The sequence below is a fragment of the Xenopus laevis genome, chromosome 3L (assembly GCF_017654675.1).
Source record: "Xenopus laevis strain J_2021 chromosome 3L, Xenopus_laevis_v10.1, whole genome shotgun sequence".
Taxonomy (NCBI): domain Eukaryota; kingdom Metazoa; phylum Chordata; class Amphibia; order Anura; family Pipidae; genus Xenopus; species Xenopus laevis.
In genome coordinates, this window is record NC_054375.1 from 97,950,501 (window position 1) to 97,969,935 (window position 19,435).

At 38.2% G+C, this 19,435-nt stretch overlaps 1 protein-coding gene across 1 annotated transcript in view; it reads right to left on the reverse strand.

Moving 5' to 3' along the window:
- Positions 1-341: 341 nt before the first annotated feature.
- Positions 342-19,435, reverse strand: part of LOC108711298 (potassium/sodium hyperpolarization-activated cyclic nucleotide-gated channel 3-like) — a 38,567-nt gene continuing 19,473 nt past the window's right edge. Inside the window, exons 2-8 of the mRNA XM_018252902.2 lie at positions 13,318-13,741; positions 11,574-11,735; positions 10,823-11,041; positions 7,160-7,306; positions 5,757-5,997; positions 2,830-2,994; positions 342-1,522 (exon numbers count right to left, since the gene is read on the reverse strand). Of these exons, the coding sequence (XP_018108391.2) occupies positions 453-1,522; positions 2,830-2,994; positions 5,757-5,997; positions 7,160-7,306; positions 10,823-11,041; positions 11,574-11,735; positions 13,318-13,741 (2,428 nt within the window). The 3' untranslated portion in view covers positions 342-452. The remainder of the gene's footprint in view (positions 1,523-2,829; positions 2,995-5,756; positions 5,998-7,159; positions 7,307-10,822; positions 11,042-11,573; positions 11,736-13,317; positions 13,742-19,435) is intronic.

Below are 19,435 nucleotides of genomic sequence, written 5' to 3' on the forward strand. Positions count from 1 at the left end.
GATATCCTTCCAGCCATTAAGGTGGATAATATATTAGATGAGTCATTAGAATTAAATAGAATCACCTATTATAAGGTAAGGCTGAGGACTGAAGTTAAAAATCTCTAATCTGGATTCTATGTGGTTTACAGCATGTAGCTTCAATACCTGTTTTAATTCTGAGTCCACCATTTTTCATCCAACTCTAAAACCATTTCTGCAGTTTGATCCCTGACCACCGTTTTATAAATTGCAGTTGTTTTGTATCAAATGCTTTCTTGCAATTTGTTTACAGGAATCCAAAACCTGTTTGGTAAACACGTACTAAATGCCCTTGAGCATTAGTATTGTTGATGGTTTGTTTGAGTATTACTGATGACCCAGAAGCAGTGATCTGCATATGCCTAGAAAAGGAGTTCATAAAGCAAAGCCCTGCAGGTCTCCCATTACAAGATCTTTAACAATGAATATGGTCATAGGTTACTAAAGAATTTGGAATGGGAAAGGTCTTCTCCACAAATACTCTGTATGCCCAAACCTAACACTGAGGGACCTTTTCGTGGCAGCGTTACATGTCCTAAATTTGAAGAAAAATCAGGAATAAATTGCTGTGGATAGTTTGGGGAACCAGATGCTGGTGCTTGAGGCAAAGAGGGCTGTGACACAGAGATGGGACGACCATCCTGCCTTAGCCGGTTGAGGGGAAGAGCTGTACAACTGTTGTGGAGATTTGAGAGTGCAGTAGTTTCAGGAAGGAGAAGAGATCGTGAAGAACCACCTATTTGAATGGTCCGGTCTGGTCCAGGACTGAGTACTGAAGTGGCTTTCCCGGGAGAGTCTGCTTTATGTGGAGGAGGGGGAAGCACCCATTGTGGCTCGGACACTCCAGGTAAATGGGTATCTAATGAATGACTAATGGGGTATTGGCACTGTCCAGATGAGGGAGGTTGAAACTGCTGGTCTGACTGTGACAGTTCAGGTGAAAGGGATATGGAAGAGTTGGCTTCACCAGTTACCAACTGCAGGTGCTCATATGGTGGGGAATATGCAGACAGGTGCTTTGCTGTATGTCTCTGAAGAGGTGGCACAGATGGTGGTGGAGCAGGACTCACACAGGCTGCTGCTGAGAACCCTGCCAGCTGGTGTACATGAAAAGAAGATGACTGAGACACTGCTGCTTCAATACCTATTAGGTGTGTAGGGAGAGCAGTTCTTGGAGCTTGTCGTAATCCATGAGCTGTTACACCTAGTGTATTGGGGGCTGGCCGAAAGATGGTAGCTGGTATACGTTGGTGGGTGAGGGGTATAGCCACTGATGTGGTCGCAGCTGCAGCTCGTAAGGGTGCCTGTACCAGTGGGGTCCAGATAACTGGTGTGGCTGGTAATGAAGCAGAGTCCCCTTCAGTCTGACTGTAGCGGGGTCTTTGAGCCATCTCACGGTCATGCTGAACTATCTGCTGGATGATTTCATTCTCATGGTAGTTGAGTACCCCAGAGCGTAGGTCATGCTGTACTTTGTGCAGAAGAATTGAGTTCTTTTTACCTGCATAGACAATGCAAGGAAATCAAATGCATTATCTGTAGCCAACAGATTTGCTTAGACAGATTTACCCATTGAAAAAATTGTAACATAGTCAAGTGTCTAGTTCAACATACATTCATAAACCCAGGATGACTGCCACTTGCTGCCATGTATATCTTGGACATGGTTGTCTGGTAGAATGTACCATAAACTTTGTTGATGAAAGATGGTACAACATGTGCATTTAGCTGGGAGGGTCACTGATAATTTCCTACACTCCTACACTCATGAGTTTATATTTATCAAAGAAGTGAAGTTAGAGATCACCAAAGTCCACTAGTGTTAAATTTCGCCACTCTTCATTCATTTCTATGGGATTTTAAAGAGTATTTATCAATGGGTGAAAGTGAAAGTTCGCCCTTTGATAAATATGCCTGTAAAAATCCCATAGAAATGAATGAAGAGTGGCGAAATTTCACACTAGTGGACTTTGGTGATCTCTAACTTCACTCTTTGCTAAATATACCCCTATGTGTCTTGGCTCATTCATTCTGGAACAGCCTAGTGACTAAATAGATCTGACAACAGACTAGGATAACAAAATAATATGTGTCTCAATTGACTGGCTTGCTCCAAAATGGGTTACTGATCATCAGTGTCAGACTGGCCCACCGGGATACCAGGAAAACTCCCGGTGGGCCAAGGTGTCAGTGGGCCTCTTGCTTCTATCCTTTTGGCATATTTCATGGCAATTCTCTATTTATTTATGGGAATAAAGAGGCGTAATAATGGAAGAATAGAGTATAGTATGTAGAGAAAAGAGACCGGGAGAATAAAGAGGTTGAGTCAGGAGAGGAGAAATAATAGTTTGGAAAGTGGGCCCTCAACCTAAGGTTTTCTGGTGGGCCCCTGGTATCACAGTCCTACACTGCTGATCATATTCTGGGCAACTTAATAGTATCATGCTTTTATTGGAGCAGATACTTTACTGTATTTTCTTTATCTCTGAAAATGTAGGCATCAAGGCAGTTTTCCCTCCAAGTGTTTTTGTTGACATTAGACATTAATATATATATATCAGTCAATAAGGATAACTGTATTGTACTTGTGGCTCCACATTATTTATATCTAGCACACAAGTGCACAGCAAATTATTGTTGCAGATGGCAAAAATAAATCTGTAAAATTTACAGGGGTTAATAGTTAAAGTCCACTGACCACATTTGCATGTCAGGATAGTTGAACATATATCACAATGTGCCCAAGAGTTCACAGTCATTCAATAGAAAAGGGAGTTATTTTACTGACAAAATATGATACATATTTACCAATTCTGTCTAAACGATCTAGCGCCACACTTTCAAAGGCACGCCTCATCATGGGGTACTCTTCAAGAACCTCGTTGAAGTGGTCGACACTCAGTGAATATAGTCGACAATAAGTGTCAGCTCTGACGCTCGCCGTGCGCCTGCCACGGGTCAGGAGGCAGATCTCTAAAGGGAAACATGGTGGAGAATCTCAATATATACTGCTTTATGTTACAGAATTCTTTATTCACACACACTCATTTGATATCTGGATGCTGGATGCAAAGTGCAAAAGCAGACACATAATTTCATGTTTTTCAATCATAATGCATTTATTGACTGTCATCAAATAGCAACTTTGGGTGAATGTTCTGGAGTGCAATGATTAATGGCGTTTTGACCGTTGTTGTTCTCTGCAAGAGCATTGCATTGCCAGAGTGTGATTAAGGGTGAGCACTTATTATATATATATAACCTGTAACCTTGTTATGAGCTAAGTGAACCCTTGGAATGCCAATGAGAAAATGAACTGACAATGTTGTTCATCAACAGGCCTAGGACCCCCCTCTGTTACAAATTTCCAAGGGAGCTTCCCAACTATGGTCCAGCTTAGGGGTTGGTGCCACCTAGTGACCAAAATGTAAATCACATCTTCTTAACTGTAACATACAAAACTGCAGTTTACTCTAGAAGAGCAGAGAGAGTGTTGCACTGCCTGTGTATTGACCACTTTAGAGCAGCACTCACAAAATTTATAGCTACACCTCACACAATTCACCTCCAATGGTACAAATGAGTTAGCTGAGCATGTAGTTCCACCCATGGAACATCACTAGCAAGGTAAAAAAAATAGAAAGGTGGAAAAGCAAAAAGAGGGTCAATTAAGTTCAAATCATTGTCATTTACCTTTTGCACATGCAAAACAATATTACAATATTAGTTAAAGACAAACAATTTTCATACCAGCAAAGTCTATATTTCTCTAATTAGATTAATATTTCCAGGTGACAGTTGTGAGCCGTAACTACTGCAGTTGCTATAAATTGTAAAAAAAGCCAAAAAGCCAGAAAATGCGCTGTGTCCTATAAGGCAAGGGCACATTTACTATGGGTCAAATATCAAGGGTTAATTAACCCTCAATATTCGACCATCGAAGTTAAATCCTTTAACTCCGAATATTGAAGTCGTAGGATTTACCGCAATTCGTTCAATCGAACAATTAAATCCTTCAAATCGAACGCTTCGAAGGATTTTAATCCATCGATCGAACGATTTTCCTTCGATCAGAAATTGCTAGGAAAGCCTACATTGGTGCTCGGTAGGTTTTAGGTGGTGAAGTAGGTGGTCGAAGCTTTTTTTAAATAGTCAGTACTTTGACTAACTAATGGTCGAATAGTCGAACGATTTTTAGTTCGAATCGTTCGATTCAAAAGTCGAAGTCGTAGTCAAAGGTCGAAGTAGCCAATTCGATGGTCGAAGTAGCCAAAAAGATACTTCGAAATTCAAAGTATTTTTCATTCTAATCCTTCACTTGAGCTAAGTAAATGTGCCCCTCAATGTTGTTAAGATATAAAAATGAATAAAAAAAAGGAAATTGTGCTGTGCAAATAAGGAGGTTTCCTTGCTAGTGCCGGGCTGGGAGAACCCCACTTGAACTTGACATGTTTTGTACACTGGGTTTAATGTGCATCTACACAGAGTGAAGACCAGAAGAAGCCTGATTTTATTTGATTTCTCATGAATTCCTCATGATCTGCAGATATAGAATGGTAACTGCAAGACCGGATATATAGAGCAAGATGTCCTTCACCCTAAACTGTTGGGTCACAATTCTAAACTCTAGAGACTGGTCGCTACTGTTACTAAAACAAAACTGTTAATACTTATAAGCATATGCCTGTGCACTGGTTCCTGGAAAACTGGCTTAGCCTCTATCCATAGTACGTCGCACGCAGACGCTTTTGTTCAGAGGCCATTGGTTGTTAGGCACTAGGCATCCATGTTGTTTATGGCTGAATGGTGATCAGGAGTGTGCCATCCATACTAAGAGTGTACCACAATATGTAGCTCCCTAAATAGTAAGTATTGCAGAAACTAAGGCCAGATTGTAGTGCAGAGATCCCCAACCTTTTGAACCCGTGAGCAACATTCAGAAGTAAAAAGAGTTGGGGAGCAACACAAACATGAAAAATGTTCTTGGGGTGCCAAATAAGTGCTGTGATTGGCCATTTGGTAGCCCCTTTGTGGATTGTCAACCTACATTGAGGCTCTGTTTGGCAGTGGACCTGGTTTTTATACAACCAAAACTTGCCTCCAAGCCTGGAATTCAAAAATAAGCTCCTGCTTTGAGGCCACTGGGAGCAACATCCAAGGGGTTGGAGAGCAACATGTTACTCACGAGCTACTGGTTGGGGATCACTGTTGTAGTGTTTCCCTCATTTAGATACTTTACCTTGTGTCAGCTGGCTTCTCTAAGGTCAACATCATTCTGTGGTATGTATAGCAAGCACCAAAGGTCTTAGCTAGCACAAAAAAACTAGTCCCTTGGGTTCTCACCGGCTAAGATGGACAAATTTAGAGCATCTGTAAGCACCAGGAATATTGTAACCATCTCACCCAAAGGCAACCCACAAGCACCACTCAAGTAGAATACTTTCCTCAAAAGATGCCCACCATACACTCCAACAGGTCATAGTCTGATGCCCTGTTAGAGCACAGAGAGTTTGCAGAAATCTTTGAAATATTAAGTTATATAATGAGACTGGATATGATTATAACATAAGCTCCAATCAGAGATCTTTCCTCTCTGTATGCAGAAAAACAACAAACATTACATGTAATGTGGAAGAAAATATTTTGAATAAAGCATAATTACTGCAACAATATCAAGCAAAACGAGCAAACTAAAGAGAGAGAGCCAATGAATTAATACTTTTGTATTGCCTTACCTCCAAAGTACGATCCATCTGAAAGCTTGGTCTCCTTGCTGCCCTTGCTCAGGATGCCGACCACCCCATGCTGGATGAAGAACATTTTTTTCCCCACAGTTCCTTCTCGGATTAAGTAGTCTCCAGGCTGAAACACCTCAAAGCGCAGTTTTGTCAGCATTGAAGTCACAAAGTTGGGGTCGGCATTGGCAAAAAGCGGCATAGATGCCACCAACTTGCGGCAGTTGAAGTTGATAATTTCCTACAGAAGAAGAAGCAGAAGAGCACATTCAAGGGGATTCACAAAGAGTGGAAGAAGAGCACAATGTATTAAATGCCAGCTGCTAAATATGATACAACAGACTTGCTTAATGAAAACAGTAACAAATCAATGAAATATGATGCACTAAGGAGCAAAGGGAATGTCATCCACCTTTAAAAAACCTTTTGGTATGTTATAGCTTGGCCCAGTATCAGTAACTTTTCAACTGGTCATCATTTTTTTTTCAAAAAATTATTTGACTACATTGATTATTTGACAGACCCTGGCAACCAAAATTCTGATCCTCTTCAATCCAAACTGCAACCTGGTTGCTAGAATAAGCGGGACCCAAGCAACCAAATATCAGCTAAAATTGAAGAACAATAAACCAATTCAAAAAACTCCAAAAAAGAAGAAATCTCTACCAATTGCACGTGATTGCAGAATGCCATTTTCTGCATCTACTAAAAGTTAATTTTACAGTGAACTATCTCATTCATATTTTGGATGTGTCTTCTGTTCCATTCCTCTATTCCAATATAGGAAAATGTTTCTAATATTATATAAAAAAATAACATTCATTCTCTAGATGTTTCTATATGGGTTTAAAGCTGAATAAGAATCCTGCCTCCTTTTGCAATACAGTGTGTGCAACTCATGCTGCAGTAATCTTGTGCTTCATTGTGATTCCATGCCAGGCATCCAGGGACGAGCGTGACTGCGGTAACAATATATCTGTTTTATGGGGCTAGACCAATAGATGATTTCTACAGTATAAATTCTTTTTTTTTTCTTACAGTATAAATTCCTATACAGAAGATTTTTCCCTGCAGTTTACTCATATCCTCATAATTCATAAGACTTCAACAGAACCACAAATGAGGTTTCCTCTGCTAGTTCAGAGGTACTTTTTAAAAAAAAAAAAAAAAAATGCCTTGGATTATGGGTCATATATGACAATTATGGTAAATATTGTCATCATATAAAACCATTATTGTAAATATAATCACCAATGACAGATCTTAAGCGGTACTGTATGAAAGTCATAATTCCAAAACAAATCCATGCAATTTCACCCAGCAGGTTGCAGAACAGAAGGTGATGTAGAAGTGGCAATAGCAGAGCCAGAACACTGATGGAGAATGGGGAATGGAAGTTGTACCTCTCGAAGCGGCTCACTCAGCTCTCCCAGAATGCTCTCTTCATCAAACATCTTGCCTTGGTAGCGATGCTCATAGAAGTCGTGGATTCGCTGACGCAAATCAGCAGGGAGTTTGTGAAACGACATATACTGCTCCACCTGCTTGTACTGTGCAAAAAAACATATCAATATGTACAGTTAGTGCTAAACTCTCCTCCTGCATTTGATTATTGCCTTACAAGTGAGCTTATTGATGAGATAGACTTCAGTTGGATGTTTTTAGTTATGTTGTGTGGATTTGGCCAATGAATGTGTTGTTTTCATCTTTGTTTAACTGCATGAAGTCACTGATAGAGAAGGACTTGAGAATAGTTGTAAATAATAGCATTAAGCAGTACCATTTTGCCTGACAGCGGTTCCTGTATTAAACATAGTATAGACTCGAGGGATTAGAACATGATGCCTAGGCTTTATAAAGCCCTGTTGGGAATATACCATTATGGTCTCTATTTTACAAATGTGGAAATAAAGAGAACTCTATTCAATATGGAACAGCTCTGTTTTGTCTGGCGTGGGACAATGGCAGATAAAATACCCATGTGCCAATTAGGGATGGGCAATTTTTTTTGCCTTGATTCACCGCAGAAATGACGCCCATAGACTTGTATGGCGTCGTGCATTTAAAAAAAAGATGCGCGTCAAAACTTTTTTGGGCGAAAACGAAACGGATCAAATTCGCCCATTCCTTGTGCCAATAACACATTAAACTGCATACTGTTCATACTTCAATGACATGTTGCATTTTATTTAACAAATGATGCCATTCCATTTTTTTGGTTATTCTTAAATCTGAATATGAAAATAAGAGTTTAGATTCAGTTCAGTTTTTTTTTTTGCTTGAATCTTTTATGCAGGAATCAGTATTTGGCCAAATACAAACATTACTACAGTCCATGTATGTTTGTTATTTAAACATATTGTCTCTCAGCCAAATGAGCACTGATTCTAGATCCTTGTGAATTATATGCAAGATAAAAATATTTCCAGTATATAAAGGGGTATGGGCTCATGGGAAGGATGCAGCAATGCCCTATATCTACACTACAGAGCACATGTTGGTCTCCTGTTCCCAACAATACATTATGGAACAGAATCCAAAGATGGGTTACTGGGTTTTATTAGGAATTCTGGGTGTTGAACAATATGCCCTCTTCAGTAACTCGTGTGTATTCAATTAGCTCTGCTTTTATGGCTGATTATTATAACTGCACATGGAGTATGGTGTAATGTAGGAGCCTCTGTATATATACTGCATGTATGTATGGAAAGTATATGCAGGTGTTTATGTACATCATATGTACAAACTGAGTGGGCAGCTTATTGGCGCGTTTGTGGGGCGCTTCAACGGGCTTCTCCAATCGATATCTGCCCGAAAGTTGGACAAATGTTGAACCACAAGGTTAAAAATTCAGTCGGATTGTGGCCACATCTATTCTTTGATGCATTCCCGCGATCTGACCGCCCATACTGGCTGCATTATGATCCGATCATTGGGCCCACGATTGGATCATCCTGATTTCGCCCACCTCAATGTGAGCATATCGGGGAGAGATCCGCTCGTTTGATGAAATCACCAAACTAGCGGCTCTTTACGCTTATGGCCACCTTAAGGCTCCCAGTAAATTAAAGTGATAATGGAAGAGTAGGGATATGTTGCACAAAAGGCCCCAGAGTTTTATACAAGCCACACAAACGAGTTATAGTTTCTGAAGTCCAAAATTTGACAAGAGATGAGTTTGTGCAGCAGGCTTTAAAAACAGCCTCGCACTTCAGCATACATTTTAATACGTGAATGTAAATTTATATATAGGTATGAAATCTGCTATCCAGATCCAGACCCATTATACAAAAAGCTCCAAATTACAGGAAGGCCATTTCTCATGGACTCCATTTTAATAAAATAATTCAAAACCTTTAAAACATATATCCTTTTTCTCTGTAATAAAAAACAGTAGCATGTACTTGATCCCAACTGAGATATAAATAATTCTTATTGGAGCTAAAACAATCCTATTGGGTTTATTAAACATTTGATAATTTTTTCGTAGAATTAAAGTATGGATATCCAAATAACAGAAAGACCCCCAGGTCCTGAGCATTCTGGATACCAGGGTTCATAATGGTGTATGTATATATATATAGTATATATATATATATATATATATATACATATATATATATATACATATATATATATATACATATATATATATATACATATATATATATATACATATATATATATATATATATATATATATATATATATATATATATGTAAGGAAACAATGTAAAGGCCCCCTACAAGTCTAATTCTGCTTATCTAATTCCTAAACAGTGAATTTTGTAAGGTATGCCACAAGAGGCCACTGTAAATGATCATATGACTGAGAGTGTTCAGTAAGTGGCATCTGAAACAACTGGACTCTTTTCGAGGCAATTCAGTTTATGCATTACGCCACCATAGTGTCTCTTTGCATATCAGGTATGGGACCTGTGATCCAGAATGCTTGGGACCTGGAGCTTTCCGGATAATGGGTCTTTCTGTAATTTGGATCTTCATACCTTAAGTCTACTAGAAAATCATGTAAACATTAATAAAACCCAACATACTGGTTTTGCTTCCAATAAGGATTAATTATATCTTAAACCAGATGAAAAGGTATACATTCAGTTCGTTAGACCTATTAACCACTGCTTCCGCCCAGAGAATTCATTATATAATTTATATATAATTATATAATTTATATTCATTAATTATATTAATAGTTGGGATCAAGTACAGGGTACTGTTTTATTATTACATAGAAAAAGGAATTAATTTTTTAAAATTTGGATTATTTGAATAAAATGGAGTCTATGGGAGACGGCCTTTCTGTAATTCGGTTTCCGGATACCAGATCCTATACCTGTACTACTGTGTCACTTCCCCAGCTCCCATTTAACTTCCAACGTGCCGTTCCACAGGGGTGTCAGCTACTAATGTGAATACAGATCGCTATGTTGGCATGAGGCAAATCATTACACTTGGCTATAACCCAGGCTTGAAGGTGCAGATGGACAATGACTGGAGGTACTGGAAGGTACATTTTTGCCTCATGTGGAGATCTGACAGCCATAGGGCTGATGAACATTGTGAATGGCACAATAGTTTAATACTATCCAATTAATTTCCATTATGATTAATTACCCTTGGGGAAGACAAATGCTGGGCTGCACCATCCCTTAATTATGTAGAAGACTGAGGAGTAAAATAGGCAGCTGGACGAATGTTGCCATGCTGAACTAATGCTAGGGTTTAACAGACATGAATATGTTTTTTAAGCACATTTTGGTGATTTTAAGTGACGTTACACTGTCATATCTGAATTAACGCACTGATATATACAGATTCAGCATGAGAGGGAGGACATCATTATCATTCATAAGATGGCCATGTACAACAGCTCAATAACATTTAGGCCATTAGATTGTTTGCCAAATTAGATATTCTATTATTCACTTTTTCCATCACTTTTTACTGTCTTACTGTCACCTATGCCTGCAAGATTCTCCCTGCTGACATTTGCTAGTAAGAGATATTACACACAGTGGTTATTTGTCTGCTTGTGGCGCTCTCCATACCTTCTCTTGGTACTGACGCCTTGAAGAGTCCAGTGATTGGATCAGGGCTGTGGCATGACCGATAAACATGGCGTAGCAAGTAGCGCCAACAATCATGCTGAGCATAGTGAGCCAGACATCCCCCATGCCCACTGGTGCCTGCTGCCCATACCCGATGCACAGCATATGACTCATAGCCTTAAACAGGGCATACGTGTACTGTTTTCCCCAAGAAGCATTCTGTAAAGTGAGAAACATGTTGACAGTGTTTCAGTGTCAGTAGGCAAAGTGATATAGTGGTGAAATCCTTATTGGCTAACTTAGATGATAATTACACAATTGTAATTTTTTTCTTCATTTGAAAAGGGTTAACCTGTAACATTCTGCATGGCTAATATTGCACCAAATCTATACACCAAATCTATACACATGCCAGTATTTATGCAGGAAAATGACTATAGATAGAATTGATCCCCATAGCTGGATCATTATATGATGGGATCTCTACCTGTGTAACAGTATGTACCAGCTTCAATACTGGGATCACTACATGTGCGGCTGTATCTGATAGGATACAAACGACACCAGCATGCAGTCAGATCAATTCACAATGTTACTCATTTTTAAACCACCCAAACCTTTACTGACTTATTGCAGGTTTTCTTTTTTCACTTCTTATACTATACTGTATTTCCTGCTATTCCTCCTAAAGAAATTGTTACAAATGGTAGTTACATCCTACTAATGTTTTAGGGGTTAATTGTGAGCTCACCTGCATGTGGTTAAGAGAAACCCAGCAGTCCTCAGGGAAATCCTGCAGCATGGGCACTAGGAACTGCAAGCAACCATCCCAGTGGCACAGCAAGAGCATCATGCCAATCAGGTTTACAATGCGCACCACAGCACTCGCCAGATCATAGGTCATATGAAATATCTGCAGAACAATCACAACAAGATTAGGAAGGAAAGTGGTTATATCAAAACAAGAAAAAGACAACTAGTACTGGAAAGATGTAATGGGAGAATAGAGGAAGAAGAATTGCATTTTCATACTTTATTCTACTAGAAAAAAATATATTTTGGTGATTGGAGAGGTTTAGTTGCCGTCTTCCAGTATTTAATATGTTTTATGCATTTCACAAATCACCCTTTATGAATTTATACTGCCACTTGTCATCTGTAATGACACCTTCCGATTACTTATTACCTTATGCCATGCAGCAAACACGCACCATGACACTCACCCCAACCAACCTTCCCTGGGCTTCCTGGGAATCAAACAGCTTGGCCTGTCAGTACCATATTTTAACACTTTTCACTGACCCCAAACGTACTGACAAGACCACCCCTATATGGCATAAATTTGCAGTAAGAAGCCAACAGCAGAAGGGCATTGAATGAGGAAGCCTACAGCCACAAGCATATTAATCTCTGGGCATAATGTTAATTAATTAATTAGCAATTGAAGACTTTTAAGAGGTGGGGAACATTTACTTCTAAAATCGGGTTTAATAATTTCATAAATAGGTTTCAGTAATGTCTAGAAATACTTGTTTATATATAATATACAATCGTCTGCACTTTTGAAATTTTACATTATTTCTAGAAAACATAATATTTTAATTTAAAGAAACCATTAGGTCCTTTTCTGTGTGTTTTTATAAATACGTCACGAATGGGCATTTGTACATACATTTGTATGATCAGTTAGCCTTTATTTTTTTTTAGAATTTTTTTAATTATTTGCCTTCTTTTGCCTTGTTATTGCTACTTTTTATTACTCAACTTTCTATTCAGGCCTCACCTATTCATATTCCATCAACCATGCATATTCATGCATGGTTGCTCATGTAAGTTGGACCCTAGTACCCAGATTGCTGAAGTTGCAAACTGGCGAGCTGCTGAATAAATAGCAAAATAACTCAAAAACCACAAATAAAAGATGAAAACCAATTGCTGCTTATCTCCGAATATCACTCTCTACATCAGTGATCCCCAATAGCTCGTGAGCAACATGTTGCTCTCCAACCCCTTGGATGTTGCTCTCAGTGTCCTCAAAGCAGGAGCTTATTTTTGAATTTCTGGCTTGGAGGCAAGTTTTGGTTGTATAAAAACTAAGTATAGTGCCAGTCCATATATGGGCTACCAAAAATATAGCCAATCATAGCCCTTATTTGGCACCCCAAGGGACTTTTACATGCTTGTGTCGCTCCCCAATTCTTTTTACATTTGCATGCGACTCACGGGTAAAAAAGGTTGGGGACCCCTGCTTTACATCATAGTAAAAGTTAATTTAAAGGTGAACAACCCCTTTAATTTCATGTTCTTATTCCTGAAGTTAAAAACTAACTTTATATAAACAAGGCAACATTTGACAGTGTATATATACTGTAAAATAAGTGCCCCACACTACTTGAAAAAAAAAAGTTCAGGGACATAAATAGATGAACCTATATTTCTGTTTGCATTTTCCATACCGAGAAGAATAAAATACTAAGCATTCAGCTCAAACCCACCTCTTCCCACTGGTGAATGTATCGAATAAGCCTGGAGAGTCTCAGAAGACGTAGAAGGCTGAGAACCTTAGCAAAGCGGACAATGCGCAGGGCCCTTGCAGTCTTGTATACTTCAGAGTCAATTCTTGTCTCCACAATTAGGAAAATATAGTCAACTGGGATGGAGGACACAAAATCTACCAGGAACCAACTCTTTAAGTAACGAATTTTGATACGTTGTGGCTCCAAGATGATCTCCGTATTATCTTCCAACACAATTCCTGTACGGAAATTTAGTACAAGGTCCACAAGGAAAAATGTGTCCGACACCACATTGAACACAATCCATGCTGGTGTATTCTCCTCTTTGAAAAAAGTGATACCTACTGGGATGATAATGAGGTTTCCCACCATAAGCAATAACATGGTAAGGTCCCAATAAAACCTGTTAAGGGAAACCATAAATTAGTACATGAAGTATAAATTAGAATACTACACAAAATAAGACAATATAAGACCAGAAGCAACAACACATTGTAGATAAATTACATGTATTCCATCGCATATGTGAAAATGTATCTTTTTGGTGTGTTGCTAATTTGAGAAAATCTAAGACATTTAGGGGGTGATTTATCAACACTCTAATTTTTTTTGCACAAAAACTCACAAATTCAAATTATATTTTCAAAAACTTGAATGTTTAGTATGTTTACAGAAAAAACTTGAAAAACTCGAATGTAATACTTTCATACAAAAGCTTGCACATCCATTCCATTTTTTCAATTTAAGATTTTTCTAGTGTTTTGCGCTTGTAAACCCACAAGTTTGAGGTATTTGCGCTTTTTTTTTGCCACAATTGTTTTTAATAAAATGTTTTCATATTCAGATTTTTTAATAAATAACTAAAATCCTAGTTTTTTTTAATTCTGAGTTTATTTGAAGTAGAAAAAAACTCTAAAACCTCACAAATTCGATTTTTGACAAATAAACCCATCAATGGCAATATGCTAATATTGTGGATTGTAGATAATCCACATACAGGATAAACTAAAATGATTTGTAGTTGCAAGTTTTAATCAGGCCCATTTAATATGAAGTATTCTGGTGGGGCTAGGGGATGTCAAGGCACAATACACCACACATATAGGGGGTTATTTATCAAAGGCCGGGTTTTAGAACTTTGTGACCTTTTTTAATTTCAAATGAACTGACAACTGGAATGGTTTCTAATTTCAGAAAAAAACTCATATGTAAAAAAACTCGAATCAGTGAATTCAAGGTGAGAAACCCGGAAACTCGAATTGATCGAGTTTTCGGCAAAAAAACTCCAAATCATTCGAACTTACCGAGTTTTTTTAGCGAAACCCACTGAAAAACTCGAACAAAGGTTCAAGGGACCTCTGCCATTTACTTCTACATGACCTTGACAGATTTTAGATGGTGTATTTTTGGATTTGAGCTATTACCAGGTTCAGGGGAAAATTAGAGGTTTTTTTTACAAAAAAAAACCCTTGAAAACCTTTGAAAAATAACCTCCTAAGTACAAGAGATGGAAAAGACTAAGGGGCACATTTACTAAGGGTCGAATTTCGAAGTGGTAAAACTTCGAAATTCGACCCTCGAATTGTAGAAATTCGATAATCTAATTTTTTTTGAGTGAATTTAGCCATTTTCGATCGAATTCAAATCGTTTGAATCGAACGTTTCGAACGATTTAATCGATCAATCGAACGATTTTCCAAAAAAAAAACTTCGACTTCTAAAGACTTAGCCAAATACTGGCTATAAGTTCTAGGAGGTCCCCATAGGCTAACATAGCAATTCGGCAGGTTTAAGGTGGCAAAATGTCGAAGTCGAAGTTTTTTAAAGAGACATTACTTCGATTTTTGAATGGTCAAATATTCGAAATTTTTTCAATTCAAATCGAATTTTGGCCTATTCCATGGTCGAAGTACCCAAAAATTACTTCGAAATTCGAATTGTTTTCACTTCGAATTCACTTCGACCCTTAGTAAATGTGATATAGGTGTTTCTTACAATCAATTGTGTTATTCTGTTACAATAATATGATATTACTTCAAGAACACAAGAATAACAAACATGCAAGAAGAACAATAGGTACAGGCGTGCTCAACGATCCTCTGCCAAAGTTACAATGCTCCAGGATGTATTCAACGAAACTAATAATGACTTGTTCCTATCAATGATGTGTATCAATAACACTTCCATAGGAGGCCACAGTATCATTTTTTTGCACAATCCTCCCAATTCATCTCCAGAACTGTATAACAACAGGACTCCAACACGGCTTAATTCAATAGCAGACAGAGAGCCTGTTCTGTCTGTCATTTTGGGCTTGGGGTGGCCGGATCACCCTTTAGGCTGGACTGGAGTATGTAAATTATACTGTCTTTTATAAGTCATGCTGACATGATTTATACTATCAATAGGAATGTACCAGCAACACTTTAAATGTATAGTTTTGATAATAATACATTTACATTATGTTTATGTATATTCACAGCATTATTTAATGTATTGAATGAAAACATTATAGCGCATATTGACTTACTAACGTGCAGAAACCCAGAGCAAAGAATCAGATACCAGTGTTTGCTGTTTTAACTGCACTGGGCCAAACAGCTGTTGAGTTGCTACGCATTATAACACTGATGTAAATAAACTCTTTTTAGTATCATATATCAGGGTCCCTACATCTTATGTATACTCAAGAGCAAAGAAACATAGACAAGAAACACCATATCGTAAAACACACAAAATCAATGCATTATCAACACAGTATAACAGGCAAGCTTCTTATCTATAACATGTTAGAATATTTAAACATGCGATGCGATAGATATTGTATCTATTGAACCTTTGGGCAATCTTAGGGCTATAAAGTCTGAACAGTCACTGTAAAGGTCTTCAGAAAAATAAGTTACAATTTCACCCAGTCAGTTGTCTTAGGTAATACTTATAGGAACAGTAACACCAAAAAATATATTGTTTTAAAGAAATGACAAAACAATGTACTGTTGCCCTGCACTGGTAAAACTGGTATGTTTGCTTTAGATCGACTACTAAAGTTATACTACTAAAGTTATATAAACAAGCTGCTGTGGGGGCAGCCATTCAAGCAAAGGATTCACAGTAGGTAACGGTTCTGAAGAATCCCATTGTATACTACAGAGCTTATATGTTATTTGCTGTGTGTCCTGTGCCTTTTCTCATTTTTCAGCTTTGAATGACTGCCCTCATCGCTCTGCTTTTACCCACAGCAAATAGTCAAGTGCAATTGAGAATAACAAAAAAAAATCACACAATAATGTGCCCTTTGGTTTTCATATGGAGTTAGTACATTGAATCATTTCTGAGCCTATTCACTTACAGACAGATTTTTACAAGGTTGCACATTGCATTATATCATATATTTTACTTAAAATGCATTATAAGGAAACCTTTTAAAAACCTTTTAAAAAAATGCATTATACGGAAAAAGTCAGTTCTGGCAACTTCAGGACAAACTAGTTAAAGGAGAAGGGAAGGCTAAAATTAAGTAAGCTTTATCAGAAAGGTCTATATAAATATACCAGTAAACCCTCAAAGTAATGCTGATCTGAGTCCTCTGTCAAAAGAAACACAGCATTTCTTTCCTTTTATTGTGTACACATGGACTTCTGTATCAGACTTCCTGTTTTCAGCATAAACCTCCAGAGCATGGCTTGAGCATGCCCAGTTTGCTCCTCTCCCCCTCCCTCCTCCCATCCCTGCTGTAATCTGAGCTCAGAGCTGTAAGTGAGAAGGGAGAGACTCAGGCAGGAAGTGATGTCACACCAAGCTTATATGGCAGCTTCTATCCCAGTGATCCCCAACCAGTAGCTCGTGAGCAACATGTTGCTCTCCACCCCCTTGGATGTTGCTCTCGGTGGCCTCAAAGCAGGTGCTTATTTTTAAATTCCTGACTTGGAGGCAAGTTCTGGTTGTATAAAATCCAGGTGTAATGCCAAAAAGAGCCTCAATGTAGGTTGACAATCCACATAGGGGCTGCAAAATGGCCAATCACAGCTCTTATTTGGCACCCCAATAATATTTTTAATGTTAATGTTGCTCCCCAACTCCTTTTACTTCTGAATGTTGCTCACGGGTTCAAAAGGTTGGGGATCCCTGTTCTATCCTAAACAAACAGAGATAGCGTCTAGAGCTGTTTACTCAGGTATGGTAAAGCATTCTGCAGAATACATATAGCGTTCTAGCTTGCACTATTGTGGCTAATCTGTTGGCAATAAACTGTCTTGGAGCTTTCCTTCTCCTTTAATGGTGGCCATAGCATAGACATAGGATCAGACAGTTTTTGCCATCGTAAACTTTATTGACATGCCATTAGTCTATGAACCCCTCAAGTGCTATATTTGTTAGATCATCCTGTGATCGTATTGAAATACAGTCACCATTCTGGACAGAAAAATGCTTTCCATTGGCACATCGCCTGAAAGTGACAGATGTTGTTTCTCTCTCCCAATGAGGCTTGAGAAAGGGCGAGATTTAGCCTGAAACGTTGCCTGTTTTTCTGACTGAAAAAACACAACTTTTCAATTTTGCAACACAGAGGTGCTGCAGCAATATTTTTTCTAGTGTATGTTTTGACCTCTGGCAAGGGTTTCCGGACTGTGTTGCACCCTGCCCACAAGGGTTCTGAGAGGTGGTTGAAGCACACACTATTTATATTACTTGTTTTTCTCCCAATGAGATTGTCATTTGGTCCATCAGTTGAACAAGTAGATCAATGTGATCAGCTGAGCATCGGCCTTTGCTTTGCTTTCCAGACTATGTCAGTTTTTTGTTCATCAATGAAATACCGTAATAAAAGGCACATACCTCAATAATGTATAGTCAAATTTCATAGAGCAATAAAATTAGCATAATTTATTCAGGAGGGAGACTAAAGGTCAAGATTTACAGCTCCAACCTTTGCATAACACTGACCCCTATGGCACTGGTAACATGCTTAAAAGAAGTGAATGATACAAAGCCATGGCGGCCTGGATGTACTTCTAAAACGAGGAACAGAATACTCATTCGTTTTTTTTAAAGATAGATTTTAAATTATGGCATGGCACAAACCTCACATAACATTGCATAGGAAATACCAGAGCAAAAAAACATTACATAGTAGGAAATCAAGTGTTTTCTTTGTAGCTTATACATAGATTGGTACAGAATTCTCTTACTGATAAAATACACAGAATCACTAGCAAGGTTAGAAAGAAACCAGCCATCCATTCTACTCGTATATATATATATATATATGGACCATACTTCTAGGTGAATTTGCCTGTGGGGTACTTCTAGAGTTACTTGTATACGGATATGAGGCCAGTTATCGAGAATGCTTGGGACCTGGGGTTTTTTGGATAAGGGATCTTTCTGTAATTTGGATCTTCATACTGTAGCACGGCGGGAAAAATCATAGATGGAAAGTATATCCCTCCCAGAATCCTCTATGAGGCAGCACAGAGGGCTGTGAAAATGAGGATCTGATCAGCGTCTCCTGGAGTTAAAATGTGTGGCTCAAGAGTAACTGCTGTCTGGAGAAAAGAGAGCAACTAAGGCTGTGACATTGCATGCAAAATAAGGATTGTTGCTGGACACTTGAGATAGAGTCCTGCAGCAGGTCAGGTACCTGCAAAAAAAGCGAGTACCCTGCGGAATGAGGGTAGGATTTTCAGGTGCGAGTATAGATGCAGGTCAGGTTGCAGGTCTCATCTAAATTTCTTCTGTTATATTGTCTAAATTTTAGTCCTTGAATTAAAAAACTATTTGATTTGTAATTTAATATATACTCCCTTTTGCTAGACGGTTTAGGATAGTGTATATAAACCAACCAGAATTGTTTAAAAAAACAGAGTAGCAGTAAAACTACACACTTCCTTAAATTACCAAAATTGATTAGAGTGATTAAAGTGCTTCTTTGTTTTGTAAAGTGCTTGGTGCTAATATAGTCATGTGCACAATTTCCAATCAATTCTGTGCCTGCACACAATTAATAATGAATTAAAAAAATCAATTGTTTAAGTGTATAATAAGTTAATAAAATAAAGTGCTTGTGGTAGAAATTAATTATTTCAAAGTGAGTTCA